The sequence below is a fragment of the Vicugna pacos genome, chromosome 11 (assembly GCF_048564905.1).
Source record: "Vicugna pacos chromosome 11, VicPac4, whole genome shotgun sequence".
Taxonomy (NCBI): domain Eukaryota; kingdom Metazoa; phylum Chordata; class Mammalia; order Artiodactyla; family Camelidae; genus Vicugna; species Vicugna pacos.
This window is the reverse complement of record NC_132997.1, coordinates 51,744,646-51,770,845: the sequence shown is the minus strand read 5'-3', so window position 1 is coordinate 51,770,845 and position 26,200 is coordinate 51,744,646. Positions and strand designations below refer to the sequence as shown.

Here is a 26,200-nt window from a genome sequence, read left to right as displayed (position 1 = left end):
CTTCGTGGGAAAGTAGAACAATGGGGCCTTGATGGAAGGTTGACTTGGGTAGGTGCCCCATTCTCCCCCCACTACAAAGGCTGTGATTTTGTGGTTGAGGTGGTCATGCTAAGGGGGAAACACATGCCAGAGGAGAGACCAGGTCTCTCCCAAAAGATCCCCCTCCCACCCGCCCACAGGGACAAGCATTTGGCTTTAAGATCGCCCTTTCCCTGATCTGTTTTTAGAGCCTGGAGTCAGAGTTCTTTACAGCAAGCAGCTGGGAATTCTCTGGCCTATGTGACACATAACACTGATACAGCACCAGAAATGGGGCCCACACATGCACTAGCTAATAAGTGACAGGACGGCACACCCTTTCCTGAGACCTTCATCCATCACTCCCAGACACCTTGGCCAGGGCGGGGTCATGATGGATCTTGGCAGCCTGCTCAATGGGTTATAGATACTGTTTACACAAAATAGCCCAGTTCAGATATGCCACGAGTAAACACAATAAATTCTCATTTCCCAGATCAAGAGCTTGAGGGTGAGGATTCTGGTTCCGTGAGCATTCTGGTTCACCATCAGGCAGAAAGCCTTTGTGGGAATTTCCAGCTCTCCTCCCTGCTCTGCCCAATCCATCTTCCTTGAGAGGGAAGAAGTGGCATAGGAAGAAACCATCAGAAGACAAATTCTAACCCAAACCCTACCCCTCTGTGGCCCATGACCTTGGTCCCACTGAGCCTCAGTTACTTTGTTTGTAAAATGGAAACAACAGCTCCTGCAGCCTCATCTGTGTGGATCAAATGAGACAGTGCCTGGGGGCATGTTTGGACAACACACTGTGCAATGGCTTCGGAATTTTCTTATGCCCCCACATCTAGTATAGGTATAAACAAGGTTAAGTCATTGTGTGTTGATTACGGAAACAAGTGGAGCCTCAGAACCACATTCTCTGCCCTGAGCCCTGTAAATTTTTTTTCCTTCAATAAAATTCTGGCAACAGTGCATTTTCTATGGAGATGAGGGGAAATATCCAGTCAATGCATATTATTGGCCCCCTGCAAGGATCACAGGGCGATCCCAATTCCTCCTATCACCTGGAGAGAAGGTGATGCAGGTGTGCTGGGTGAGAGCCAGAGCAAACAAGGGCCCTCCTGGTCCCTAACCCTTTTTAGGGTACACGAGTTATCCATGCTGGGGAGATGTTTAGTGTTTGTCCTCCTAGAGGCCCCAGAGGGCTACCTAGCTTTGATAGGCCAATTGCCCCCACTCCGTCCCCTGCAGTCCCCTGAAGGGAGCAGGGGAAAAGATCTTGGGGAAGGCTTTGTGCTTATAGTTTCAGTGAGATGTGTTTCTGAAGGCTGAAAGTGGGTGCTATGTCCGCCTTTCCATGAATAAATAAACTGATGCTTCCTGTGGCCTTGCTGCTGCCTGTCACACTGTGAATCCTCATCTCACAATAGGCCAGGGTGATGGTGGTGGGTCCTATGGGGTGAAGAAGGACAGAGACACCCCTTCTCTGGGCTCAGACCCAGAGGGCAAGACCCATAGTACCTGCAACTGACACAGGCTCCCCAGGGCTTGTTCGGCAGCTGCTTAGGCATGAAATCCTGTTAATGGTACTTTGGGGAGAAGAGAATGGCCCTGGACACCTCTTGGAACAAACAAGACAAACCTAAACAGGACACACCATATTCTTCTGGGAAGGGGTTAGGGGAGTGGCTTCAGCCATACATACGGGACTCCAGGACACAGATACGAAGCATCAGATGGACAGGCCAGCTTTGGTTTTTGAGTCTTCCGAGCTGCCTAAGTAGGATTTACATATTTCACTGTGGTCTGCCTTACGGGGCCATTCTGCAGACAGCTGGAGATGGGAAAAACCATCCAGGCACTGGAGTCACACAGGCTCCTCTAGGATTTACAGCTGGGAGTTGGGGCTAGCCTCAACTCTTTCAACCTCAGTTTCACGTTTGTAGAAGGGGAAAAAGAACGCCTATTCCCAAAGTGTTGTGAGAATTCAGTGAGATAATAAGCAGAAGGGTTTCCTAACACGCAGAAGGGTTTCCGAGAAACTTTTCCCCTCCGTCTCTGACGGGAAGGTGGCGGAGAAGATTCCACCAGCAGCCGCCCACTGCCTTGTGTTTGAAAGGGAGGCAAGCGGCACCCTCTTCTAACACCGCACCTGGCTGCTAGCATGCCCAGGTGTCACATGTCCAGTCGGGGCCCTCGGGTTCAGGGGCCTGCCCTCCGTGTCCTACTCAAATATCCCAGGCGGGTGTGGTGAGGGGCAGATGGGCGCAGCCGGGACCCTCCGCCGCCAAGCCGTGGTGGGCCACGCGGCCGTTGCGCAGCGGGAGGCGGCCAGGCCTGGGGGCCCCGCTGCTCGGCCCGGACTCGGAGGGCAGGCCCGAGTCGCTGGGCTGCACCTCCACGAAGACCCGCGTGCGCACGAGCCCGCCGGGCCGCTCGGAGTAGGCCTCCCGGTGGCTGCCCCAGGGCGGCCGGCAGAGCTGGGCCCGGAAGGCAGCCTGGAAGCCGCGGCGGAAGTTCTCGTTGAAGTAGCCGTAGATGATGGGGTTGGCGCTGCTGTTGAAGAAGGCCAGCCAGTGGGCGAAGGGGAAGGCGTAGACGGTGACCAGATGCAGCTGCGGCTCGCTGAGCTGCCCGTAGTCAATCAGCAGCAGCAGCGCCCAGAGCGGCAGCCAGGACAGCGTGAAGAACAGCGCCACTATGACCAGCATGTGCACCACGCGGGCCCGGCGCCGCGCCCCCCGCCCGGCCTCCCCCGCCGCCTCCTCGCCGGCGCGCGCGGGCCCCGGGGCCTTGCACAGCTTCCGAGCGATGCGGGCGTACATGACCACGATCAGCGCCAGCGGCGCCAGGTAGATGTGCGAGAAGAGCACCGCCGTGTAGACCTTGCGCATGCCCTTCTCGGGCCAGGCCTCCCAGCACGAGTAGAGCGGGTAGGAGCGGTTGCGGGCGTCGACCATGAAGTGATGCTCCTCGCGCGTGACCGTCAGTGTGACAGCCGAGGGGCACATGATAAGCAGGGCCAGGGCCCAGATGACCGCGATGGTGAGCAGCGCCTTCCGCAGGGTCAGCTTCTCGCGGAAAGGGTGCACGATGCAGCGGAACCTGCGGCGGCGGAGGAAAGAGAAGCGGAGGTCTGAGCGGATCCCAGTGGTTCCCGGGATGAGCGCTAACTCTGACCCAGGGTTGGCGGGGTGGGGGCACTTTACATTCGTCATCGCACCTTAGGCAGCATCGAAGAACAGCTCAGACGTTAACCAAGTTCCTTTGTTCGTAGGTTAATTGGTTCCTCACCCGTGGGGCAGCCATCTCCTCAGCTGAGAGCCGAGGAACAAAGGCAAAAAGCAAAAACAAGAAAACCCGGGCCCTACAGGTCGGGAATGGAGGTTGGGGGACACTGCAGGCAGTGTGGGTAAGAGTGAATCCTGTTTGTGCACCTTGGGGGATAAACCGATTATCCCACAGCTAGCAGAGCCATCAGCCCCAACGTTCTGTCCTGGAGTAGGCTGACTGGATAGATGAATCAAAGAAAACAGTTTGTCTCTGTTTATGGCTTCTTTAGAAAATCTTGGGTGTTCAAGTGGAGCCTACATCACAGATTGTCTCCATGTCACCTTGGCCAGCGTCCTTCCAACAATTCCTCCACAGTTTTAGGACTGCGCCATTTCCTCATTAGGACCTCTCAGCAGTGATTATTATTACACCCTTACTTTACAGATGAGGAAACTGGGGTTCAGAGGTGTTAAGCAACTGGCTCAAGGTGACACAGATGGCAGGTAGCAAGAAGCAGCCTTGAACCCAGATTTGTCTTACTCCACTATGCATTTAAACCTGCAGCTGTAGGCCCCTGCATTAGAATCTCCTTAAGCATTTTTAAAAATACCTGTGCCCAGTTCTCCTGGCCAAAGATGACAATATAATTAGTCAAGGAAAGTCACATGGCAATTCAGGGGCTGAACCTGCACTAGAACACAGATCTAGCACTGACTCCTAGCCAAGTACTCTTTCCACTTCACCAAACTGTGTCCTGCTCTCCTGCCTCCCCACCCTTTTCCCTACTTGACAGCGTCTTCTGCTTCTCCCATGGTCTGTCTCAAGCCTTGTTTCCTCAACCTACATGACTTTGGCCTACTGGTTTCATAGCATCACATACTTAAGACATTGCCAGGGAACGAATAATTCTTAAAGCATATAGTACTGGCTATAAGTGCAACAGCACTTAATGGATGGAAGAGAATCCCGGGACAGACCAGGAAGGCTGCCTGGAGGAGACAGGAACTTGAAGAATACTGCAAACACCACTGGGAGATGTTGCCCACTCACATATCATTAAAAATGATAACAAAATGAGGGTTGGAGAAGAAAGACTTACCCCAGTCACCCAGCTAGTTAGTGGCCTTGCATAGACAGGAACCCAGTTCTACCTGTCTCCCCAGATGCCTACTTCACTGGGTCACAAAAGACTGTATTGGATGAGGGCACAGATAGAGAGAGGATAAGGACACTAGATTCTAGAAAGGGTGGAGCTAGTAAGTGCCCCTACTGGGAAGAGGACAAGGAGGAGGGTGTGGGTATAAGGAGGAAATCGAATAATAATAATTAGCTGACATCTGGGCTCTGTGCTAGGTGGTGGTATCAGCTTTACAAACAGAAATTCACTGAAGCCTCCCAGCCACCCTGTAGGGTATTAACCATTTTACAGATGAGAAAACTGAGGCTCAGAGTAGTTAAGTGACTTACCCAAGGTCATACACCTAGGCAGCCCTCCAGATTACCTACCAGCCTCCTTTGCCCTGGGAGAAGCACGTGGTGTGAAGCCTTCTTGAAAGGGCTCATGAGAGGGAGGAGGGGAAGAGGACCTACTGCAGTTAGGTCAGTTGTACTGCTTGCAAAGAAAGCCTCCTTGGTCCCTGGCTCCATTCCATTAGCAGACCCATGCTTACCAGGGCATCTGATGGAATCTGAGGCTGAAAGACCAGATGTAGCTGGAGATGGTGCAGAGGGAGAGTCAGGGACCAGCAAGGAGGCCATGAGGTGGAGTGAAGGAGAAGAAACACTTCCTCCAGCCACAGTGAGGCCCACCCCTTAAGTGGCTCCCCCGGCTCAGACTCATGGGTGGCAGGATTCCTACTGCTCGGGAAACAAGCACTGCCCTCTAGCTCCTCTTAGGGCCCAGGAGTCCCTATTAAATCTCCTCAGGAGCTGCCTCCAGGCCTTCCAGAAGGAGGTGGCAGTATCCTCTGCAGTCCGCCAAGTCTAGAAGGCAGTCAGCCCCACAACCCTCCCTCTGCGGTTCTGGATTGAGGCCCGCTGACCACAGAGCAGCTCCAGCTTTCTGGCAGGCACAGCAGTGGAGACAGCGGCTTATCCCGGTGCCTGGACTGAGTCAGCCCAGGACAACCAAGCCAGGAACCCTCTTACCTTTCCATGGCAATGGCCACCAGTGTGAAAACAGAAGCTGACACTGACATGCCTTGCACCAAGCCACTCATCTTGCACGTGGCGTTGTCGAAGGGCCACCCTGCAATGACAGAGGCCACCGGAGAGTGAGAAATGCCTCGCCCACGAAGAGTCAGAGATCTCGAACCATTAGGCTAGTTCCCTCAGTGGCTTGAGTCTTTCCTCCATGTCCTGCTAGGTGGTGATCCCGCTTCAGCTTATACACTTTCAGGAGTGAGGACCTTCCAGCCCATACCACTGTGGACAGTCCTGACTATTAGAGAGACAGTCTTTATATTGATCGATGATTTCTCTCCATGAGCTGTAGATCCATCCAGCCCTGCCTGGCTTTCTGTTCCCATAGCCCTGCCCCAGGTTCTAGGCCTGTGGTTCTCAACCCTGGCTGCTCACTAGAATCAACTGAGAGCTTAGAAAAGAACCAGTGCCCAGATTCATGCCAGACTAGTTACAATATGAATCTTTGGGGGTAAGACTCAGACATCCATTTTTTTTTTTGAGAAAAGGTAGATTTATTCAGACAGATACATTGAAAGGCAAGAGAAAGGCCACGAGGTGTGGGGGTTGGGTGCTCAGATCAAAAGTAATTACACACTCCACAGAGTGTGGGCCGTCTCTGAACAGAGAGAGAGAAGGGCTGCCCAGACAACCATATTTTTCAAATCTACCCAGGAGATTTCAGTGGCAGCCAACGCTGAGAACCACTAGGATAGATCAACCCTGACTCTCAGGTTGGGGGGAGATATAAGCAGCTCTAGTCCCTCCTACCTGACATCCTCACTCTCATCCTTGAGCTTCTGCTTTCTCATGAGACCTGGGTCCCACCTGCTCTCAGGACTGGTAACCAGGTCCACATCGTAGTTACCTGACACCATGTGTTGGCAACTTTCTGGCATGTCGAAAGGACACAGGAGCCAAATTGAAAGAGCTCCCAATAGTCAAACTGTGGGCAATTTAAGCAACAAAACAATGATAGTACTGGATTATAACCCACAGAATAGAATAAATGTAGAAGGAATGCTATAAGTGGAAGATCAGCATTGAGGAAATACAACAGTAATAATTGTTGCAGACAGGAACCATCAAGTGGATGTTAAAATTAGTGGGCACAAGTATAGTGAGAAACAAGACATTTGCATAGTCTCAAAGTATCTCCCCATAAGATACTTGATTATAAATGGGAAAATGGTAGCTTTGTCATGGAAAAACCTGGTATACACCACGTTAACCAAGTGATCAAAGTTAATACCACCATGGATACATAAAGATATCATGTGCCTTTATCAATATATCATCTGTGGTAGTCCCATCAAATATGCATTAACCAAATCTAATTATAAGAAAAGACAAACCCAAGTTGCAGGGCACTCTGCAAAATAACTGATCAGTAGTCTTCAAATGTGTCAAGGTCATGAACATCAAGAAAGATCAAGGAATTGTCACAGGTTGGAGGAAACAAACAAAAAATAATTAAATACACTGTATGGTCCTCAGTTGAATCCTGGACTGGAAAAGGACATTTGTGGGGACATGAGTAAAATTCAGATGAAGTCTGCAGATTAGTTAATAGTATTGTATCAGTGCTAATTTCCTGGTTTCAATCATTGCAGTATGGTTATTTAGGATAGTAATATTAGGGGAAGGTGGGTGAAGAGTATATAGGAACACTATACCAGTTTTGCAACTTTTCAGTACATTTATCTAAAATCATTTCAAAATAAAAATTAAAGAAAATAAATCAAAGCAAAAAAAGCCCTCCACACTCAAAAGGCTACATACCATATGGTTTCATTCATATGATATTCTTACAAAGGCAAAACAGTATTTTCTGTCCCTACAAGAAAACAGATCAATGGTACCAAAGAGTGGAGGCAGGGACTGACCACAAAGAGGCAAGAGAGAGTTTTCTGGGCCAAAGAAGTTGTTCTATAGCTTAAATTGTGGTGGTGTTCACATGACTGTACATGTTTGTCAAAACTTGTGGAACTGTACACTAAAAAGGGTGGTTTTTTTGTATATTAAATTATACCTTAACAAAAATACCTAAATGTGTAACATGAACACATGCACAATGCACATTTTGCAGGAAAGTTTACAAACTATTACATTTAATAGAACATCCATCAGTGGGGAAAGGGGATTTGGAGTTGGGTAAGGGTACAGAAGGGAATGAATAACAAATAAACAAGGGGCTTTCCAGTAGAGTGAAGTCACATAGTACCCCGAACAGTGGATACAAGGAATTCAACTCTCTGCACTTGTGCTCACAGAACACAGAAACAAAACCAAAGGGAAAAAAGAAGCTGTGAGAAGTTTTATTCTATTGCAGAAGATTCTATCTGATACAAGCTAAATACCCATCAAAAAGAGACTGGCTAAATAAATTGTAGTACCTCTATACAATGCAATTCTAAGCAGTCATAAAAAGAATGGAAATCTCTTTCATTTATTAGTATGGAATAGCTCCATGTAAGTTAATTTTAATGTGTCCTATTTACAAGTTACATGCTGTATTCTTAAGCAGAAAAAAATAAAGGTGCAGAAATGACTAATTAGAAGTTAGCATTTCCTTAATTTGCTTGCACATATATAAAATATTTTTGAAAAGTGCTTGTACTTATATAAAATATTTTTTGGAAAGTGATACAAGAAACTGGCAACACTGGTTCCCTCCCAGGAGAGAGCTGGAAGACCAGAGCACAGGGTGGAAAGGACATTTTTCACTGGATAATTTTTGGTATCTTTTGACTATTGAACCACATGAATGTGTTGTCTGTTCAAACAATTTCTTAAATTTAGGCATGTGAAAGGACTGGCAGACAGCACCTTAACCAACTAGTGACCTCACCATGTCATTGTTGACTGGTGAGCGTGTATGTGCCTGTATGTGTGTGCATCTCTGCACATGAGTGTGTGCATGTGTGTGTGTGTCTACACGCGCTGGGAGGGAGAAGGATCTGCCATTTCAGTTCAGCAGCCCTGAAAAACCCTGGGATTCAGCAGTGATTAAAGATCCCACTAGGCAGAGCCAGCAGAGCTGTGGGGACGCCGACTGCCCTGACTCCACTTCCTGGGTCCCGGAACCAACAGAAACATGGGCTGTGCCTCCCCCTGCCTCAAGCCAGGTAAGTCACTCCAAACGGGGCTGTCCAGGCTCTGGATGCTGAGCACCTGGGAACTCTGAGCTCAAAGCCTACAGGCTCAGACCTCTAAGGGTCCCCACAGTTCTGGAAACCAGTCCTTCCCACCCAGAGTCTTGGGGTCTTTGGAGCCTTATTCTGAAACAAGAATTTCAAATCACAGACAGAGAGATGATGGCATTGGGATCTTTCTGATGTGTGCAGGATGAACAGGCAAGAATTTTTAGGTCAGGTGGTCTAGTTTGGCTTGAATCCCTTCTACCAACTCCCTGCTAAATGGTCGGCCAGTCTTTACTTACAGACACTCTCAGCGACAGGGAGCTCACTATCTGTAGGAAAGAACTCTCTTTTGTTAGAGAACATCTCAAATAAGTGGATTTTTAGGTTCTTATTCAGAGGAAACCTGCCCCCCTACCACTTCCCACTGCTTCTAGTTCTGTCCATGGCAGCCACCTGGGAGAGTAGGACTGCATGGTGTAGTGGTTAGAAATGTGGACGTGAGAATGTGGGACTTGATACCTAGCTGTGTAACTACAGACTCATCCCTTAATTGCTCTGAGCATCAGTTTTCTCATCCATAAAGTGGGGGTAATAATAATGCATACTTTATCAGACTGTTGTGAGGAAGAATATATCACACAATGCCTGGAACAAAGGAAATGATTAATTGGTTGCAACTATTACTTCTAGTCTAATCCCTCAGCCACAAGACTGTCTTGAGAGTTTGAGACAATGGCATCTTGGCCCAGAGACCAGGCCAGCCAGGATTTTAGAGGAGAGGGGTACTCCTGCTGCTTCTATTGCCTACACTCACCAGTGATGAGGTTGTCCACAAGGGTGGTGGGCATGCAGAAGATGCCCACCAGCAGGTCGCTGACGGCCAGATTGAGGATAAACATGTTGGTGACAGTGCGCATGTGCCGGTTCTTGAGCACAATGAAGCAGACCAGGGCGTTGCCCACCATGCAGAGGAGGAAGATGAGCACGTAGGCCACGATGAACATGGCCGCCACTGGGGAGGAGTGCTGGTAGTAGGAGAAGAAGGTGAAGTTTGCAGCTGGGGTGGCCTCAGCATCACTCCCATTCTGCCTTGGGGGCTGGCTGCCGTTGGAAGGCTGGGAGGGCTCCCCTAGGAGCAAAGGAGCACACAGGTCAGGATCCTAGACGGAGAAGAGAAGACTGATTTCTCACCATTGGTGAGATCCTTCTGTGTTCCAAACCCTGATCATGTCCTGGTACCCCGATCATGTGCTCAACTCCAACTGCAACTGGATGATCCAGGACTTTCAACCCATGGTCACTCAAACTGTGATCTCACACCTCCCACCCCATCTTGTCCACGACTCATTTCCCAATGTTGGTTACTCTCCATTTGCACACTATTCCCCTCTGCCCATCTGGGCTCCAACCTTCTCAGCTCACTCTGCCCCAGAGGATGACCTCTCAGGACTACATTACCCAGGTTCCCTTGCCCTCTGGTCTTTGACTGGGTTCAGCCAGTGGGAGGCAGTGAAGGAGACTGGCAGAATGGAGAAGTGAGAGGTCAAGGTATTCACTTCCTGACTCCCTCCCTGCCTGGCCCAGGTATGCCCGTGGGGCTGTCTTTATGGGCAGAACTCCTGTTGGGTGCCTCCTCTTCCATGGCTTTAGCTCTTGCTGGACCACAGTGACCATTCCCTCTCTGCACCGACAGCTTCCTATGATTGCCAGTCCCTGGGTGTGTCACCATCCCTTGCTGGTTCTGTTACCCTTCCCGCCCCCTTCTAAAGTCTCTCTATTCAACTCTCTTCATTTAAACGCTTTCTGAGTGCACCACCTGTTTTCTTTTGGGATCCTGAGTATTACACCCTCAAGGGAGATCTTTGATATCTTTCGTCAACATCTCCCCCACAGAATTTAGTTGGCAAAGGCAAGACAGCAGTAGAGGAAGGGAGAACGAAAGGGGATCCTGAACTAGGGCTAAGGAGCAAAGACATGTGTTAAATTCTCTGGAAGACCATCCAAAGCCAAGGTCACAACCCACCCTTTACCTCCTCCCATCGTGGTATCAGCTGCCTCATTTGAACAGCATCTAACAAAGCACTTCCATATCTGTTATTTTATCCAATCCTCCCAGCTACCCCATGAGGTTAACAGGTTAGGTATTAGCCCCATTTGAAATGGGAGAACTGGGATCAGAGGGGTTCCATGTCTCACTCAAGGGGCACAGGAGTCTGCCACAGAGCTGGCCCTGCTCTGTGTGTCCTAATTCATCCCAGGTGTCAGACATGTCTGGAAGGGAGCAGTTCAGTGTCCAACCACAGCTCTTCTGGGAAGTCATTAGTTGTGGTGACTCACGATGTTGTCTTGTAAACTCTCCTCCTGCCTTCCTCCAGGACTGACTGTGGCCTGTTCCAGCGGATGGAGAGTCTTTGGAGAATCTCCTGTCACATCCAGAGCTCGGCCGCTGGCCCGGAGGCCCACTGGAAGCTTGGGATCTGGAGGCTTTAGAGACCCTGGGGGACCACAAGCCAATGAGCTGGCACATTCAGGGTCTCAGGGACACTTGGGTGGCAGGCGGAGGGCCTGCCAGTGGAGGGGGGATAGATGGAAGTTTCTGGTGCACAGTGAGAGGAAGAAACGACACTCTCGCTTAGGCCAGCGGCACGCAGTCGTACCTGAACGTCTTTATTTTAATATAGAAAATGTCAAATGTGTACAGACAAGAATGTAATAGTGAACATATACAAGAGTATATAGGTTAACGAACTGTGACAAGAGAGAAGAATATAAAGAATCACCACGTATACATCATCCACCTTCAGCAATTATCATCTTAAAGCCAGTTTTGTTTCATCCATACCCACACCTCTCTCTGGATTATTTTGAAGCACATGATCACATCACTTCTTTTCATCCATAAACATTTTAGATTGTATCCCTAAAAAACTAAGATTCAAAACCCCCCATAAACACAGTATCATTATCACACCGAACAAAATTAACAATTATGTCAAAATATAATCAATTTTCCAGCACCAGCATTAAAAATTCCCTGATGGTAACAGAATTTTTTAAATAATTGGTTTGTTTGAGTGAGGAGCCAAACAAGATTTCGGTTTCTATTATGTATTATTATGTGGCAAAGCATCCCAAAATTTAGGGACATGGCACTGTGGCTTAGTAACCTGGGTGCTCCCTCTGCAAGTGTCTCTTGGAATCACTCATGCAGCTCTGGTCATCTGATGGCTCAACTGGGGCTGGCAGGTCCAAGATGACCTCCCTCATATGACTGGTGATAGGGGGGCTGTGGTGCCTTAATTCTCTTCCACATGGCCTCTTATCCTCCAAGAGGCTACACTGGGCTTCTTCACAGCTTGGTGTCTCAGAGTTCCAACAGAGCAAAGGAAGAAGCCACAGGCTCCCTAAAACCTAGGCTCCAGAATTTTCACATCATCACTTCTGCCACATTTTGTTGGCCAAAGCAAGTCACTAAGCCAGCTCAGACTCAAGCCAAAGGAGAAGCAGTTTCCACCTCTAGATAGGAGTGGCAACATTACACTGAAAAGGGAGTGGACACAGGGAATCACGATTCATGAGGGTCCATCATTATAAAATCCTTCACCATCTCCACAGTGCTTCTGATTGATGTGGTTCTTAAGCCTCTCTTAGTTTCTAGGTTCTTCCTGTTTCTCTGTCATCTGCAATTTACTTATCATATAAATATCTGAGTCATTTGTCCGTAAAATTTCTTGCAGACAGGATTTTGCTGATTGCTCCCTGGTGATGTCATTTTACACATTCTACTCTCTGTCCCCTGTATTTCTGGAAATGATAATTAGATCTAGAAGCCTGCCCAGATTGTATCTGGTGGTCTCTTCTTTAATGCTAAGCTTGATCAGTGAGCTTACGTGATGTCAGCCTGATTCCCCAACCCCTACGCCCGCCGTCAAGTTTCCCATCAGCTTTTCACCGATGTTTCCAGCAGCAGCCACTGATTATTGCCTAGACTCCTTGTTGCATCTCAAATACAATCCAAACTCTATACTGCAAGGTCTGATGCCTGTTGCCATAACTCTGGCCTCACCCTCTGCTACTCTCCCTTTTGTCCTTTGTGCTTTGGCCACCTTGCAATGCCTCCTACACACTGTAGCTCTTCACAACCTCAATGCCTTTATCTCTTCCTGTTCCCTCTGCCTCTTCCCCTCCTTTATTTCTTCTCAGAGAAGCCTGGCCTGATCACTCTATTGAATTTAGGTGCACCACTATTATCTCTTACAGCATCCTGTTTATTTTCTTCAATTTGCCAATATTTTATTTCTTTCCAGGTTTATTGTTTTTTCCTCCACCTTTGAAAGTCAGCTCCTGGAGAGCAGGGGTCTTCCCTCTCTTGTTGGTGGCCATATCCCCAGCATCTCGTCAGTGCCTGCCCATTGTAAATGGTTCACTAAATGGTTGTTGAGTGGATAAATATTTGTATGAAGAGGAAAAGGAAGGAAGGGTGGATTCTGGCATCAGGTGACAGGGTCTGGCTCAAAGCCGGCATTGTTGGTGTTGGAAGGACTTCTCCAGGGTCCTCCGGAAAAACCTCCATCAGAGTCTGTTGGGAGCCTCTCCAGACAGGTCACCCTTGCTGAGCCTCAAAATCTACCCCCATGACTTGGGGAAATCTGAGGGTGTGGATGGGTAGAGGAAGTTGCCAGAACCTGCCTGGCTAGACTCCAGTCTCTCTGTTTCCCCTACTGCCTCTCACCAGGCTCAGGGAACTGCTTAGTGAACTCATATTCCAAAGCCTATTCCTGAGCAGTGTCTGGGAGCAATCCCGCCCATCCCTGGACCCTTGGCTAAGCCTGGACATCAGTCTCTACACTTAGGCCAATTTCCAGCCTTGTAGACTGATTTTTTTTCTTAAGGAGAAAAAACTCCTTCCTATTCCTGGCAGCGCCCCTGGACTTCTACCCAACGTGGGCCCCGTGCCGGCAGATGGGGACTTCATTAACACTCTGGACTTTTCCTTCCTGAGATCTGCCTGGTGCCCTTGTGGATACATTACAGCCTGTGAAAATTTCATCCACTGAACCCAGTTAAGCCATTTCCCTACTAGGGGAGCCTCCTGGAGGTCTTGGGATATAATAATCGTTGCTTCCAGGGCACTGTAATGATCTCAGAGATCAAGCTCTGAGCCACTGAAAATCTGGGGCCAGAGAGAAGATGGGGATGCACTGGTTCTCAGTGTGTGGTCCCCAACCAGCAGCATCAGCATCACCTAGAACTCATTAGAAATGCAAATTCCCAGTCCTCACCCCTGATCTAGGGAACCAGGAACCCAAGGATCTCTGTTTGAACACATCTTCCAGGTGATTCCGATGCACACTCCAGCCTGGGAACTGCAGAGCTAAAGGACTTGGACCAAAGACCCTGGAGGTAGTGGACACACAGACTGGGAAGTCCCAACTCTCTCTCCTGGTGACTACAGGCAATAGACGGAATATTTGTGTCCCCTCGAAATTCATATGCTGTAACCTAGTCCCCAGTGTGATGGTATTTGGAGGCAGGGCCTTTGGGAGGTACCACTGACCCCTGAACAACGGATGGGGGTTAGGAGTTCTGACCCCTGACCAATGGAAAATCCAAATGTAACTTTACAGTCAGCCCTCCGTGTCAGGATCCACATCCATGGAGTCAACGAAGCACAGACCATGTAGTATCGCAGTACACATTTATTGAAAAAAATCTGTGTATAAGTGGACCTGGGCAGTTCAAGCCTGTGTGGCTCAAGGGTCAGCTGGAATTAGGTCATGTGGGCAGGCTCTCATGAACAGGATTAGTGTCTTTATCAAAGAGACCCCAGAGAGCTGCCTTGTCCATTTCACCACAGGAGGACACAGGGAAAATATGGCCGTGTATGAACTAAGAAGCAGCCCTCACCAGACACTGGATCTGCACCTTGATCTTGGATTTTTCAGCCTCCAGAACTGTAAGAAATAAACTTCTGTTGTTTAAGCCGCCCAGTCTGTGGTATTTTGTTTTAGCAGCCCGAGCAGACGAAGACACCTCCTCATCTGCGTGGGAGCTTACTCTTCTCACCTTTAAACTGGAAACAGACCGTTCTTGGCTATGACCTTGGGTAGGTCATGTCACCTCTCTGGAAACCAGAGTCCTCACTAGTAAAATGGAGATAAGCTCACTCGTACTGAAAAGGGGTTGTGCTGGGGAGTGAGTGAGAAAGTGTGTGAAGAGAACTTTGCGCAATACCAGGGTGTGGGCCTCCCTGCAAGCCTGAAAGATGTGTGAGAGCGAAAACAACACCAAAATGAAGATGCTGAGCACGGACTCCGTCTGGGTACTTCCTGGTGTTCACAGCTCTCATCATTGTCACCACCTGCTGGTCTGTCCTGGGACCATACGGGAGCTTAGCCCCAAACTAGAGACCTGAGTTCGTCATTCAGCACCCACTTCCTGAGAGCCACCTGAGTGAACACAGCCTGGGCCAAGAGCCACTGGGGACTGGCTGCAGAACACAATAGAAAGCAGTACAAATGGCTAATGAGACAAAAAGTTCACTTGTCATTAAAAAAAAATGCAATTTTAAAGGAACACTGGGGTGAGCTTTCTATCACTCAGATTGGAGAGAGAAATGCCCCGTGAGGGCCAGAGTGTGGCTGTGCAAGGTGGCTGTGCAGGAGGACCACTGCTGAGGAAGGAGGCTCCTGAGACCTGCAACCTCGCTTCTGCCCCTTCTGGAGGCTGGGTTAAAGCCCACACATCCCAGGCACCCAGCACCGCAACACGGGTTTTTGCAAGCCCAGCCCCTTCTCAGTAAGAGCAGGCAAGCCTTCCGAGAATCGTTGGGTTGGCAGAGGCCAATGGCTGAGGAGCCCCTGGAGCAGCCAACAGGAGCCCCAGACAAGCTTCTTTTTGCACTTCCCTTTCTCCTACACTGAAATCTTTTCATTTCTCCTCACCTCTCCCCAGTGACCTCCTTCCCCTGCATGGGCCTTCCCCACAAGTCACCCACCTCCATGCAGTGTGAGCAGACATCTGCCAGCTTCTGGCCTCCCTCAGCCGCAGAGCTCTGGGCCCAGCAGGTAGTTGTGAAGGCTGCCAGGGGCTCTGAGGAAGCCACGAGAGAGACTAGGCTTTGGCTGGGAGTGGGTGGGGAATGCTGCCCTCTGCTGGCTGACCCGCAGCACCCCGTGGCGGCCTAGGCCCAGTGGGGAAGGCCTGGGAGGCGGCTGCCGGCTGCTCCCAGCATCTCTGCAGGAGGCTGGGCAGACTGCAGTGTCTGTCTGCAGGCGTTGGGAGAAGGCTCCTGGGCCCTCAGAAACCCCACCATATTTTTGGTCCAGCCACCCAAGAATCCCCACTTCTGCCCTCCAGTCAGTAACCCAGCAGGTCAGACCTCCTCGCTCAGGATGGGTAATAAGACCTGGTGAGGACACAGTTTCTAGGCCAACTCTGAGCGGTAGAAAGGTCTTCCTGTTGTTGAGTTGGGCTGTCCTACTATAACTCGCCCAACTTGTCCCAGTTCTGCTCCTTGGAGCCAGACAGAATAAAAATGAGCCCCTGTCCCCAGGATCATTCCCCCTCCTCACCTTTTTCCCACCCTGAACATTTCAGTCTCCTTGGTAATTGGAATTCTAGGTTCATCTCACCATCGATCCATTTTGACCCCTAGTAATTTTCCTCAAGATTACAAGCCAGATCTCCCCTATTTGAAATGTATGCAATTAATTTTTTTGGATCTAAATTCAGGATTTTGCATTTCACTTACTTTTACATTTCATTTTCTTGGTTTTGATCCAGCATTCCAGATTATTGAGATACCCTTAAATCTTAATCTTAAATCTTGAATCTGTTGCCGTGTGGGTCTTAGGGCTCTTTTTGTCCCTCTAAATCATTTAATGTCATGTCAAGGTTAGAGTCCAAGGGATCTCTGGGCTGCATTTAAGCCTTAATAAAAGCCCTGTTTGTCAGTCCTCCAGCCCCCTTTCCACAGCTCTCTGATGGTTCACAGGGCTTTCGTGAGAGATCTTAGCAAGGTCCTGTTGAATGTCCTAATTCATCTTTCTACCTCTTAGGAACCCAGTCTGTAAGAGGAAATGTGGTAGGTTTAGCCTGATTTGTTCTTAGAACTAATATTGGCTCCTCATGACCACTGCATTATTTTCTTTCTTTTTGAAAAATAAAATGCTTTTTTTTAAAAAATATGCTTACTATAAAACAGCTCTGACCACTACAAAAGAAGAAGGTAAAATAAACATCCCTGAAATTTCACACCCAGAGATGACCCCCATGGCCGATGCATTTGTGATGCTCCCAGCCACATCCCAAAGGTTCTGGCTGGGTGAACTGTTCCCTGCACTTCCAGCGCCCCAGCAAGCCTGCACTAGGGCTCTCTCTGCTTTGTTTTCTTTGAAGCCACAATGGGAACAACCTAGAAGTGTGGGAGTGGGACAACCCTACCCAACGGAGAGGAAAAAAACAGTAGTCTTCTCCTCATCCCGAACGGGGAAAATCTCCAGTGCATTCTGCACTTTTCTCAAAAGGTGTCCAGAAAGACAGAACCCCAAGGGCCCATGGCTCAACCCAGCTCCTTCACACACCTGGTTCCAGTTCTTGCCTTTTCCCCCTGTCCCATCTCACTCTTCTGCCTCTGCTTCTGGGCATCAGCTCCTTGTCTTAGGGTATGCTTTTGGAAGCATGAGCATCCAAACAAAGATGTTAGTGATCATCTCTTTGTATATATTTTACACATATATCCAATAATAAGCCTATGTAATTTTGCATAGAGGGGATCATACTGCACATGTTCTAAAACCTGTTTTTAAAAAAATTACTCACAGTAGGCAGTAAACATATTTTCAAGTCAGTAAATAAAATTCTAAACACAGTTCTTAATGTCTGTATAGCAAGCCATAGCAGGTGTTCTCATTATTTAATTTACTTAGTTTATGGCCATCAAGATGATTTTCAGTTTTCACTATGATGAAAATTCTTGTGCACATATCTTTGCAAGTGTACAGGACGGCCTCCTTTGAAAAAAATTCTGAGATGTGTGATTGCTTTATTGTCTCCTGTAAGCAGATTTCTTTTTGCTATCCTTACTTAGACTTTGAAAGCTCTTTGCCAATTTTCCTTGGCTTCTGTTCACTCAGGCTTTGGTGCTGTGCTAATACTATTCTTCCAGATCCTGCCAATCTTCTAGATTCATCTTGGGTTCTGCATTCCTCATTGCATCTTGTGCGTGTGTGCTTTTCAAACCCTAGCTCACTGGGAAGCTACAAGTGCAGCTGCACATGATGGTCTATAAACTCCCTTTTCTTTTTTGCCAGCGATGTTTGCAATTACTTGCTTGGAATTTCTGGGTTTCATTACCTCCTGGAGCAGCCTTCTTTTATGGGTATGAATTTGTTTAACACATCTTGTCTTATTTTACCCTCGCAGCCACTCTGTGAAGCCAGCTAAATGTAAGTTTCTTCATTCAATAGATGGGTAACCAGTGGCACAGAGAGGTTTAGACACCACAGCAAAGACACTCAGCAAGCCAGTGGACCCACCCTCAGTCTTCCAGTTTCTTGGACTAAATATGGTTTCTCTTGCCCACACTAGCTGAGAGTGGGGTGTGAACCCACCTGGTAAGGTTGGAGCAAGCATCCTTATGCCTAGAGCCCCTATCCCTTAAAATCCTGGAGGTCAGGTCCATAGTTCTCTCTCCTTTCCTCCGGGGAGAGAAATTCTGCATAGAGAGCTTGTCTAGAATTCCATTTCCCCCACCATGCCCATCCCTTCAAGCAGGCAAAGACGATGACAATTCCTCTAAAGCTAACAGGCAAGCTGTCCTCACCTACTTTCAAAGGATCCTCTGCCCAAGCAAGAGGGAATATGCTGTACACACAGGGACAGAGGCTTCCAGGGCTTTTTCTTCCTCTGTCTCTGTCTCTCTCACACACACACTACAGAGCACTAAGTCTTCCTCTCGCTCTCTCTCAGTGTCTGGCTGTCCCTAACTCACACACAGTGTCACAGTTTTGGGCTCTGGGACAGCCGTCGGCGACAGACACCTCAGCCCCTTTCCTTTCCGTTGGTTCACCGCTCCTCCGTCAGTACCCACCCTCTCCGAGCCCCAGCCCAGCCCCGGGGTGACTCACCCTCCATGCTGCCCACTCCTGCCTGCTCCGGGACAGTCTCGACAGAGGGAGGCAGCCTGCCGCTCTCGGCAGGCAAGGGACAGGGGGTCTCCGGCGCTGGGTTGCTGGCGCGCGCCCCTGCCTCTGCTCTCGGTTCGAAGAGAGCCGGGCGGAAGCGGGCAGTGGGGCGTGAGCTCCCAGGCCCCAGCCCTGCCCGGAGTCTCGCTCCCCTCGCCGCCCGGAGGCGGTCGGGCAGCGGCTGGGGCCGAAGGCTCTGGAGCAGCGCAACTACACTCCGGGCTCTGCCGCCTGCTGCGCGCCGCCCGCCTTCCCAGGCCAGAGGAAGGGGGCTCGCGCGGCGCCGTCGCCATGGCACCCGGCATACCTGCGCCGCCGCAGCGCCCCCTGCCGGCCGCGCCTGGCGGAGCGACGCCGACCCGGGCCGCCTTCCTGATGCGGCTCCCTCAGCAGGGACAGAGTACCCCTCCAAAGTAGAGGACATGTCCCCCTGCCCACTGCAGATCTGGCAATGATAACCGGTAATTCTGTGCCCCTGTCCCCGCTCCCCTTCTTCTTCTCACCCCAGCCTGACCCGCCCCCTGCCCCCCAGCCACTTACCCTGGTGTCCAGGACCCTGGAGCCCTCCTGAGAAGGGGAAAAGGGGCAGCTATGATACACAGGAAGGCAAGGAGACTGGGGACAATACGTCAGTGGATAACCACTGAATCTGGAATTGAGGGCCAGGCGCTCATCAGATCTTTACCCTTGAGCAAGCGTCTTACCTATACCCGAGCCTCAGTTTCTGCATCTGTGAAATGGCTTTGAGGGAAATAAATGAAATGATATCAAAGATTCTGCCCAGCACGTAGTAGAAGCCCAACAAATGGCCCTTTGAGCTGGATTGGAGGCCACCTTCTTTTGTTATATGAATGAAGATCCCAGGTTCCAGGCAAATAAAAGAAAGTCAATGGCTCATTCCTCCCTTTATTTGGGCTTAGGGGTTTATTCTAGGTGGAGTCAGAACCAGAAAGGCCTTAAAGGTCACTGAGCGTAACCCTGACCTGGGCAGCCACCTGGATGCTAATGGCCAGCAGTGGTACTTCAGCCCTCAAATCACTCTATCTGGGGGACAACCCTTCATAGGGTCAGAAGAAAGGAGGGCGCCCTCTCAAGTCTGCCCTTCTGCAAATGAAACACTTGAGTTTCTTTGAGCTTTTTGCTTCCTGTGACTTGTCTCAGTTTCATCTGTAAAATGGGAATAATAATTCCTGTCCCCTGGAGTTATGAAAATGAAGGGACCTCCTCTATGGAAAGCACTGGAAATGATGCCTGACAGAGAGTAAGAGCTCAATAAATGTTACTTATTGTATCATTATTATCTCGAATCCACCTTCCTGTGGAAGTACAGTTCTTGAAGTTTCCCTGAGAGTCAGGACCCAAAATCTTGACAGGTCATATCACACCCCCTTGACCAATGCAGAGTTCAGGACACAGCTGTAAAATCTATATCCAGCACTGCCATTTACTGTATATGTGACTTTGAGAAAGTTATATAGCCCCTCTTTGCCTCAGTTTTCCTTCATCTACAAAATAGGGATAATAATAGTACCTACCATATAGTAAAACACTTACAACTGTGCCTGGCTTAGCAGGTGCTCAGTAACTATGAGCTATGTTTATTTGAGAACTAGACTTTGAATAGTCTAGTCTCACCTTTTTGTTGTTTGTTTGTTTGTTTGTTGTTCCTTCTTCCTTTCCTCTTCCCTTTCTTCTTTCTTCAGCTGCCACATCATTCTAGTGCATTAACTTAAGCTTGTGGTCAATTCCCCCACCTGCCATCATTTTTATTTGAATGGTTCTGGATCATAGAGCCTCTTTTCCCTCCTTCTCCCTCCTCTTCTACAGACTTCTCTGTTTCACCATCAGAAACTTTGTACTATGCCAGAGTACACCTGGCACCATTCAAAACAACCTCAGTGCCCCCGCCTTTGAGGGGCAGGCAGGGAAGTGCCATGGATAGAAGGACCTGCATATGAATTCAGCCTCCACTATTTATTATCTGTGCGGCCCTGGATTAGTCACTTAAGCTCCCTAAGTACATCCCCCCACCTCCGTAAAATGGAATGTATCATCTTCTCAAGACTGCTGGGAGGATTAAAAGTCAAGTGCCCCCGACACAGTGCCCTTCCTTATCCCCAAAGTTATGAGTGGAGGCTGAACAGATAGATTGGGTAAAGGTCTTTCCATGTAGATTTAAAAAGTGTCTCTTCTCTCTCCTCTCCCTACTCCAAAGGGGCTCCCAGGAAACCTGACCACCACTGATCTATTTCAGATCATGCCTTCCCGCTAGGTTCACTTGACCATCAGTTGGGGTATGTCCCAGCCCTGAATCTTCAGCCAAGCAAGGGCATCATCGCTCTTATTTTACAGGTGATGTTAATGCCTTACCCAATATTGCACAGCTGGACAGTGGAGGAAAGAAGCAGAACATTTCTCTGGAATCCTAGGGCATTGGCCCTGCTGCCCCCACTTCAAGGTTGTTGGCCCTGTAGAAGAATCTGAGAAATTATGGGCACAGTCATCCAGGGCACCGAAGCAATCCCTGTTCATCTCGAGGAGCCCCACCACTTCTTTGCCCTTCAGGGCTTCCTGCTCTGTCCTTTCTGGCCAAGACCTTGGCCTCACTCTCATCTTCAGGAGCGCTGCTCCCCATCCCACCTCCCCAGCCCCAACAGCTGTAGCTAGGCTCACGTGCTGTGGCCTAGGGAGTCTTTTCACAGAAAGCCTCACCTTCCTGGAAATTGATGTCCGCCTGGAAAGCTGGATGCCAGGAGGTGGCAGGAAAGCAGTGCGATTGAGAAGGTCCTTGAAGGGAGGAGAGCTTCCTGTGCCAACTGGAATCAACGTGAACAACTGCTTGGAGAAGGGTCTGAAGGGAGTGGGGAGGGGTGTGTGGAACCTTCTTAGAATCGAGTTTTCTGGGTGGCACTGAGGGAGGTCAAAGGAAAAACAACATGACTGAAGGACTGCCCTTCTCCTTGGGGAAAACAAAATAGTAGCTGCCACCCAAGAGAGGGAAAATTTAATGGGCTGTGGTGAATTTGGAGGAAGTGAAGCATAGCCAAGCAACCAGGCTGAGGTCCAGGGCTGGCAGTGTGCCATGTGTTAGGCTGTGTGATACTGTGTCTGGGAGTCAGTAGTCTCCGGTTCTAGAGCAAGTTCTGCTTACTGTGCAATCTTGAGCAAGTTGCTCAACCTCTCTGGGCATCAATGTGAAAAGGGAGGTGGGATTAGAAGCAAATCATCTGGCAATCACTGATCTGGCCTTCGAGTACCCACATTTCTAGCTCTCAGTGGACACCAACCTGGAAGTCCCACCTCTTGCCAAGCGGGCTCATCATCCCTCCCCTCCCCTGCTGGCCTCTCCTCCTGCTGTGTTGTCTTCCCAGGGAAAAATATCCACCTGCACAGCATGAACATAAAGCAGGTGGCAGACCCAGGGGCCTCCCAGGGGCTGCGCAGGCGATCCGATGCATAAATGAATATGACCTGGTGTGGCCCCTAGGGCACGCCTGTCCGGCTTCTGCCATTCCGCTCCAGATCACTGCCATTGGAATGCAGGCTCAGGGTTGCCAACTTCTACGAATTTTCAGAAGCCAGAAACCCAGGTATTTTTCATGAAAGATTTCAACTCCCAATTTTAAATAGTTGGGCAACTAACTCAAAATTACTTTTAAACATTATGCAGGCCAAACAAAATACATCTGTGGACTGAATTCAGCTCAGAGCCCTTTTGCTACTTCTTAAATCTCTCCAGGCCAGTGGTTCTCAACCTTGGCTGCACATGAGAATCACACAAGAGGGAGCTTTAGAAAAAAATCACCAGGGCTGGGATCCTAGTGCAGACCAGTTGAATCAGAGTTTCTGACAGTTAGGGCCTAGGCATCGGTACTTTTTCAAAACTTTCCAGGTGATTCTAATACGCAGGCAAGGTGGAGACCCACAGCTAGCCCCTCTTTGGCTTTTTGCCTTCCACAAGGGTCCTGATCTCAGAGAGCTCACAGTCAGCTATGAGGAGATATAATGAATGAATGATCGCTTTGCCTGTGGTCCACCCCCCATACTGTTCCAAATGATCTTCCCAAATTATGAATCTAATTGTGCCCCTCCTGTGGGCTTCCAGGTACTTTGCAGATTACACCTAAACTTCACATGCCATACAAGCCCACCCCTCACAACCTACAGCCCTGACTCCTGTGTCGTCCTTGATCACCCACACTTTCCTCACCGAGCATCCCCCATTCCTCTTCAGGTGCACTATGCCTTCGCCTGTGCTGTCCCCACTGCCTGGCCATCTCTTGCTACCCCATTCCTTATTCCTCCCACCTGCCCATCACCCTGTCTCTTGTTCCATCCTCTGCTCCTACATCTCTAGAATAGCTCTTAGACCAGCATTTCCCTGTTACTATCGCCCAGGGAGATTTTAAGCCCCACCCCTCCATGGTCAGGCCATACCCTACACCAATTAAATCACTACATCAGTACTTTTCAAAGATCCCCAGGTAATTTTAATGTGTAGCAAAGTTTGAGAACCACCGTCTTGAGACTGAAGTACTATTTCTCTTCCCACAACTGTCTCCCTATCGAGCCTATAACCGCTCCTCCCACCCCAAAGAGCTGAGACCCCTTGTCATTGGCTGCAGTGTGCCCATCCTAGCATCCTTCCTGGGCATGGGTGGAATGCACGAGGCCTGTGCTGACCTGTCACAGGCATTCCCTCTCCTCTAAGCAGGGTTGTGGTGTGTTCTGAGATGCCTAAGGGAGTTGGTAGGTGCCCAGGAGGAGGTTTGGCACAAAGCCGCAGAGCGCCCTGTGGGCTATCTCCGAGCATCTCCAGTGGGAGACCTGGTCTCTATCTCCCTGGCTGGAAATGTATTCAGGCCTTTGGGGCCAGGAAGGCCACTGGTGTTGCCACCATGTTGACAAGACTCAGAATCCACAGGAAAGGGAAAGGGGTTTCAGCCTACTGGCAATACAGCCCCTGGAAAGCAGGTGCCTGGCACACTGCCAGCATTTTTAACATCTGTTTGGTCGTGGTTGAGGGACTGTCCCTGTGAAGAGTGAGGAGGCCAGGGGAGCTGCAGAGAGGCTGAGGTTTGGGACAGAGGGGGGTCCCTTCCTGGGTACCCCTCCCTCTTCTTAACTGGCTGTGAGGATCGCTTCCTTCCTTCGAACTGCTTTAAAATGCGTCTTACTGAGCTCTCCTCAAGGAAGGGTTGTTATCTGCATTTATATTGAAAAGCGACAGTTCTAATGGCTGACTCACTTCCACAGCACAGCCAGGGCAGCGGGGCCAAGGAGGAGAGGCTGTGAGTGCTAAGCAGACGAGCTCAAGACACACCAAGGGCCCCAGAAGGAACTCAGGGCCAGAGCCAGGAAACTTGGACATTCTGTGACCAGCCCCCTGCACGTCCTTGGGCAAGTACTCCACTTACCCTCTGGAACCTTCTCTCTGGAGCTCCATGTTCCTGTCTATAGGATGGGAGAAGTCTGGACCAGAAGAACTTTCTCTCTGAGGTCTACCTTCTCCTCTGGAGAACCCAGGGTAAGAAGAAGTCCCCTCCTCAGGAGGGGCCGGAGCACCCTGAGGAACTCCATCTCTCTGGCTTGGGTCCTGCACCCAGGGCTGGGGGGGTGAGGGCTTCACAGGTGAGTCTCCATGGTGTCAAGAAGAACACATCTTCAGGAAGACGCTGAAGCCTCTCAGGAAAGGTGGACAGCTCTCCTCCAGACGAGGTGGGGCTCCTCGTGTAAACCAATTCCAGGCCCTGGACACTGATGCTGAGGGACATGGACTCTGGTTTGGTTCCTGGTTGCCCCATCGATTAGTGTCTGACCTTGGCCAGGTTCCATCTTCCCCGGTCCTCAGTGTCACCCGTAAAAATGAAATAAAAACAGCAGCTGCCTATGTTGTTGTGGAGAAAACACTCAGCACAGTCATAGACACAGGGTGAGCTGCTGGCATAAATTTTATTTTAGCAGCTTTTATCTCCTGGTCTCCTGTGTGCACCTCTGGCTCCTGCCTCTCCCCTCAAGCTATGGGTGTTTCCTGTCCTTCAACAGAAACACAGAGCAGATGGTCAACTTGGTCCTGGGAATATTAACATCCTCCCAGGGGAATCTGTTATTAGGAAACAGTACCCAAAACCGAGAGATGGAGCCATGGTGGTAACTGCATGTGTGAGGCTCTGTTTAATAGGCTTGCCCACAGGAATGTACCACTGTGGTTCTGTTATTAGTTAAGGACTGATGCTGAGAAGTTACATGTTAACTCGTGGATTTCTGTCCAGTGGAAAAGAAAGTCAGCCCCAATGCTGACTAATTTTTTTAATTGAAGTATAGTCGATTTGCAATGTTGTGTCCATTTCTGGTGTATGGCATAGTGATTCATTTATACATATATATATTCCTTTTCATATTCTTTTTCATTATAGGCTATTACAAGGTATTGAATATAGTTCCCTGTGCTATACAGTAGGACTTCGCTGTTTATCTATTTTATATATAGTAGTTAGTATCTGCAAATCCCCAAATCCCAATTTATCCTTCCCCACCCCTCAACATTGACTATATATTGCCTTGTAGGACGCTGATCCGTGTTGGGCATAACAGCAATCTTATTCTAACATTCTTTTTTTAAAAGACTATACAGATACTCTGGGAACCAGCTTTACCATCTTCTGGGTTCCCTCATTCATTAATGAGGTGAATAAAATCTTTGACACATGATCATCCTATATTTATAAGATTCATGGTTTTCGCTTCTGAAATTTACACTCTGGCATTGTCTATTACAGGGACTTTGAGAAGGTGAGAGGGGATCTCAAAGTACTCAAAAGTCAAGCTTCTCAAACTTAAACATGCTCATGGATCAGGTGGGGCTTAAAATGCAGATTCTCATTCAGAAGTCTAGGGAGGGACTCTAGCCTAACACACCCCCAGGTGCTGTTGATGCTGCTCATCCGATGACCACATTGTGAGCAGCAAGAGCCCCATCCAACCTCTCCACTTGGTCTATAGGAACCCCCTTTGCAATCCTGTTAGGGGTGGAATAAGATCACAGGGAGAAGGTGATGCTTAACCAAAAGCAATGCTCTCCTTCTGGTGGGATTTCAGGCACAGGGGCAGGCTAGTTGGGGAGACTGGGGTCCTCTCTCAGGTAATGCATACTAGCTACCTGCCAGTCCACTTAGCAAAAGCTCCAGCCACAACACCATGGCTTTGGAGGGATGAAAGACCAAAATGAAGACTTCTGCACTTGTAGTCCTCAGAGGCTCTTCACAGGAAAGTTATGGGAGAAGGAACCTGTGAGTTGGAAAAAGCAATCATTTCTCCCATCCAAGCCAGTCTTGCAGTTCAAACCCCAGCTCTACTCTTTCCAAGTCACACACTAACCCACAAGCCCTAAGCCTGTCC

At 49.3% G+C, this 26,200-nt stretch overlaps 1 protein-coding gene and 1 long non-coding RNA gene across 2 annotated transcripts; one reads left to right on the top strand and one right to left on the bottom strand.

Annotated features, from left to right (window-relative positions):
* Window positions 1-208: 208 nt before the first annotated feature.
* Window positions 209-19,232, bottom strand: NPFFR1 (neuropeptide FF receptor 1). The gene is made up of 4 exons (XM_072971366.1): window positions 18,746-19,232; window positions 9,430-9,744; window positions 5,440-5,539; window positions 209-3,123 (listed from the first exon to the last, which is right to left on the bottom strand). Exons 1-4 carry the CDS (start codon window positions 19,224-19,226, stop codon window positions 2,247-2,249), a joined length of 1,773 nt encoding a protein of 590 aa, XP_072827467.1. The 5' UTR covers window positions 19,227-19,232; the 3' UTR covers window positions 209-2,246.
* On the top strand, window positions 19,115-24,692 carry LOC140699317 (uncharacterized). Its single transcript, XR_012077375.1, has 2 exons — window positions 19,115-19,263; window positions 24,059-24,692. It is a non-coding gene; the product is annotated as an uncharacterized lncRNA (long non-coding RNA).
* Window positions 24,693-26,200: the final 1,508 nt, after the last annotated feature.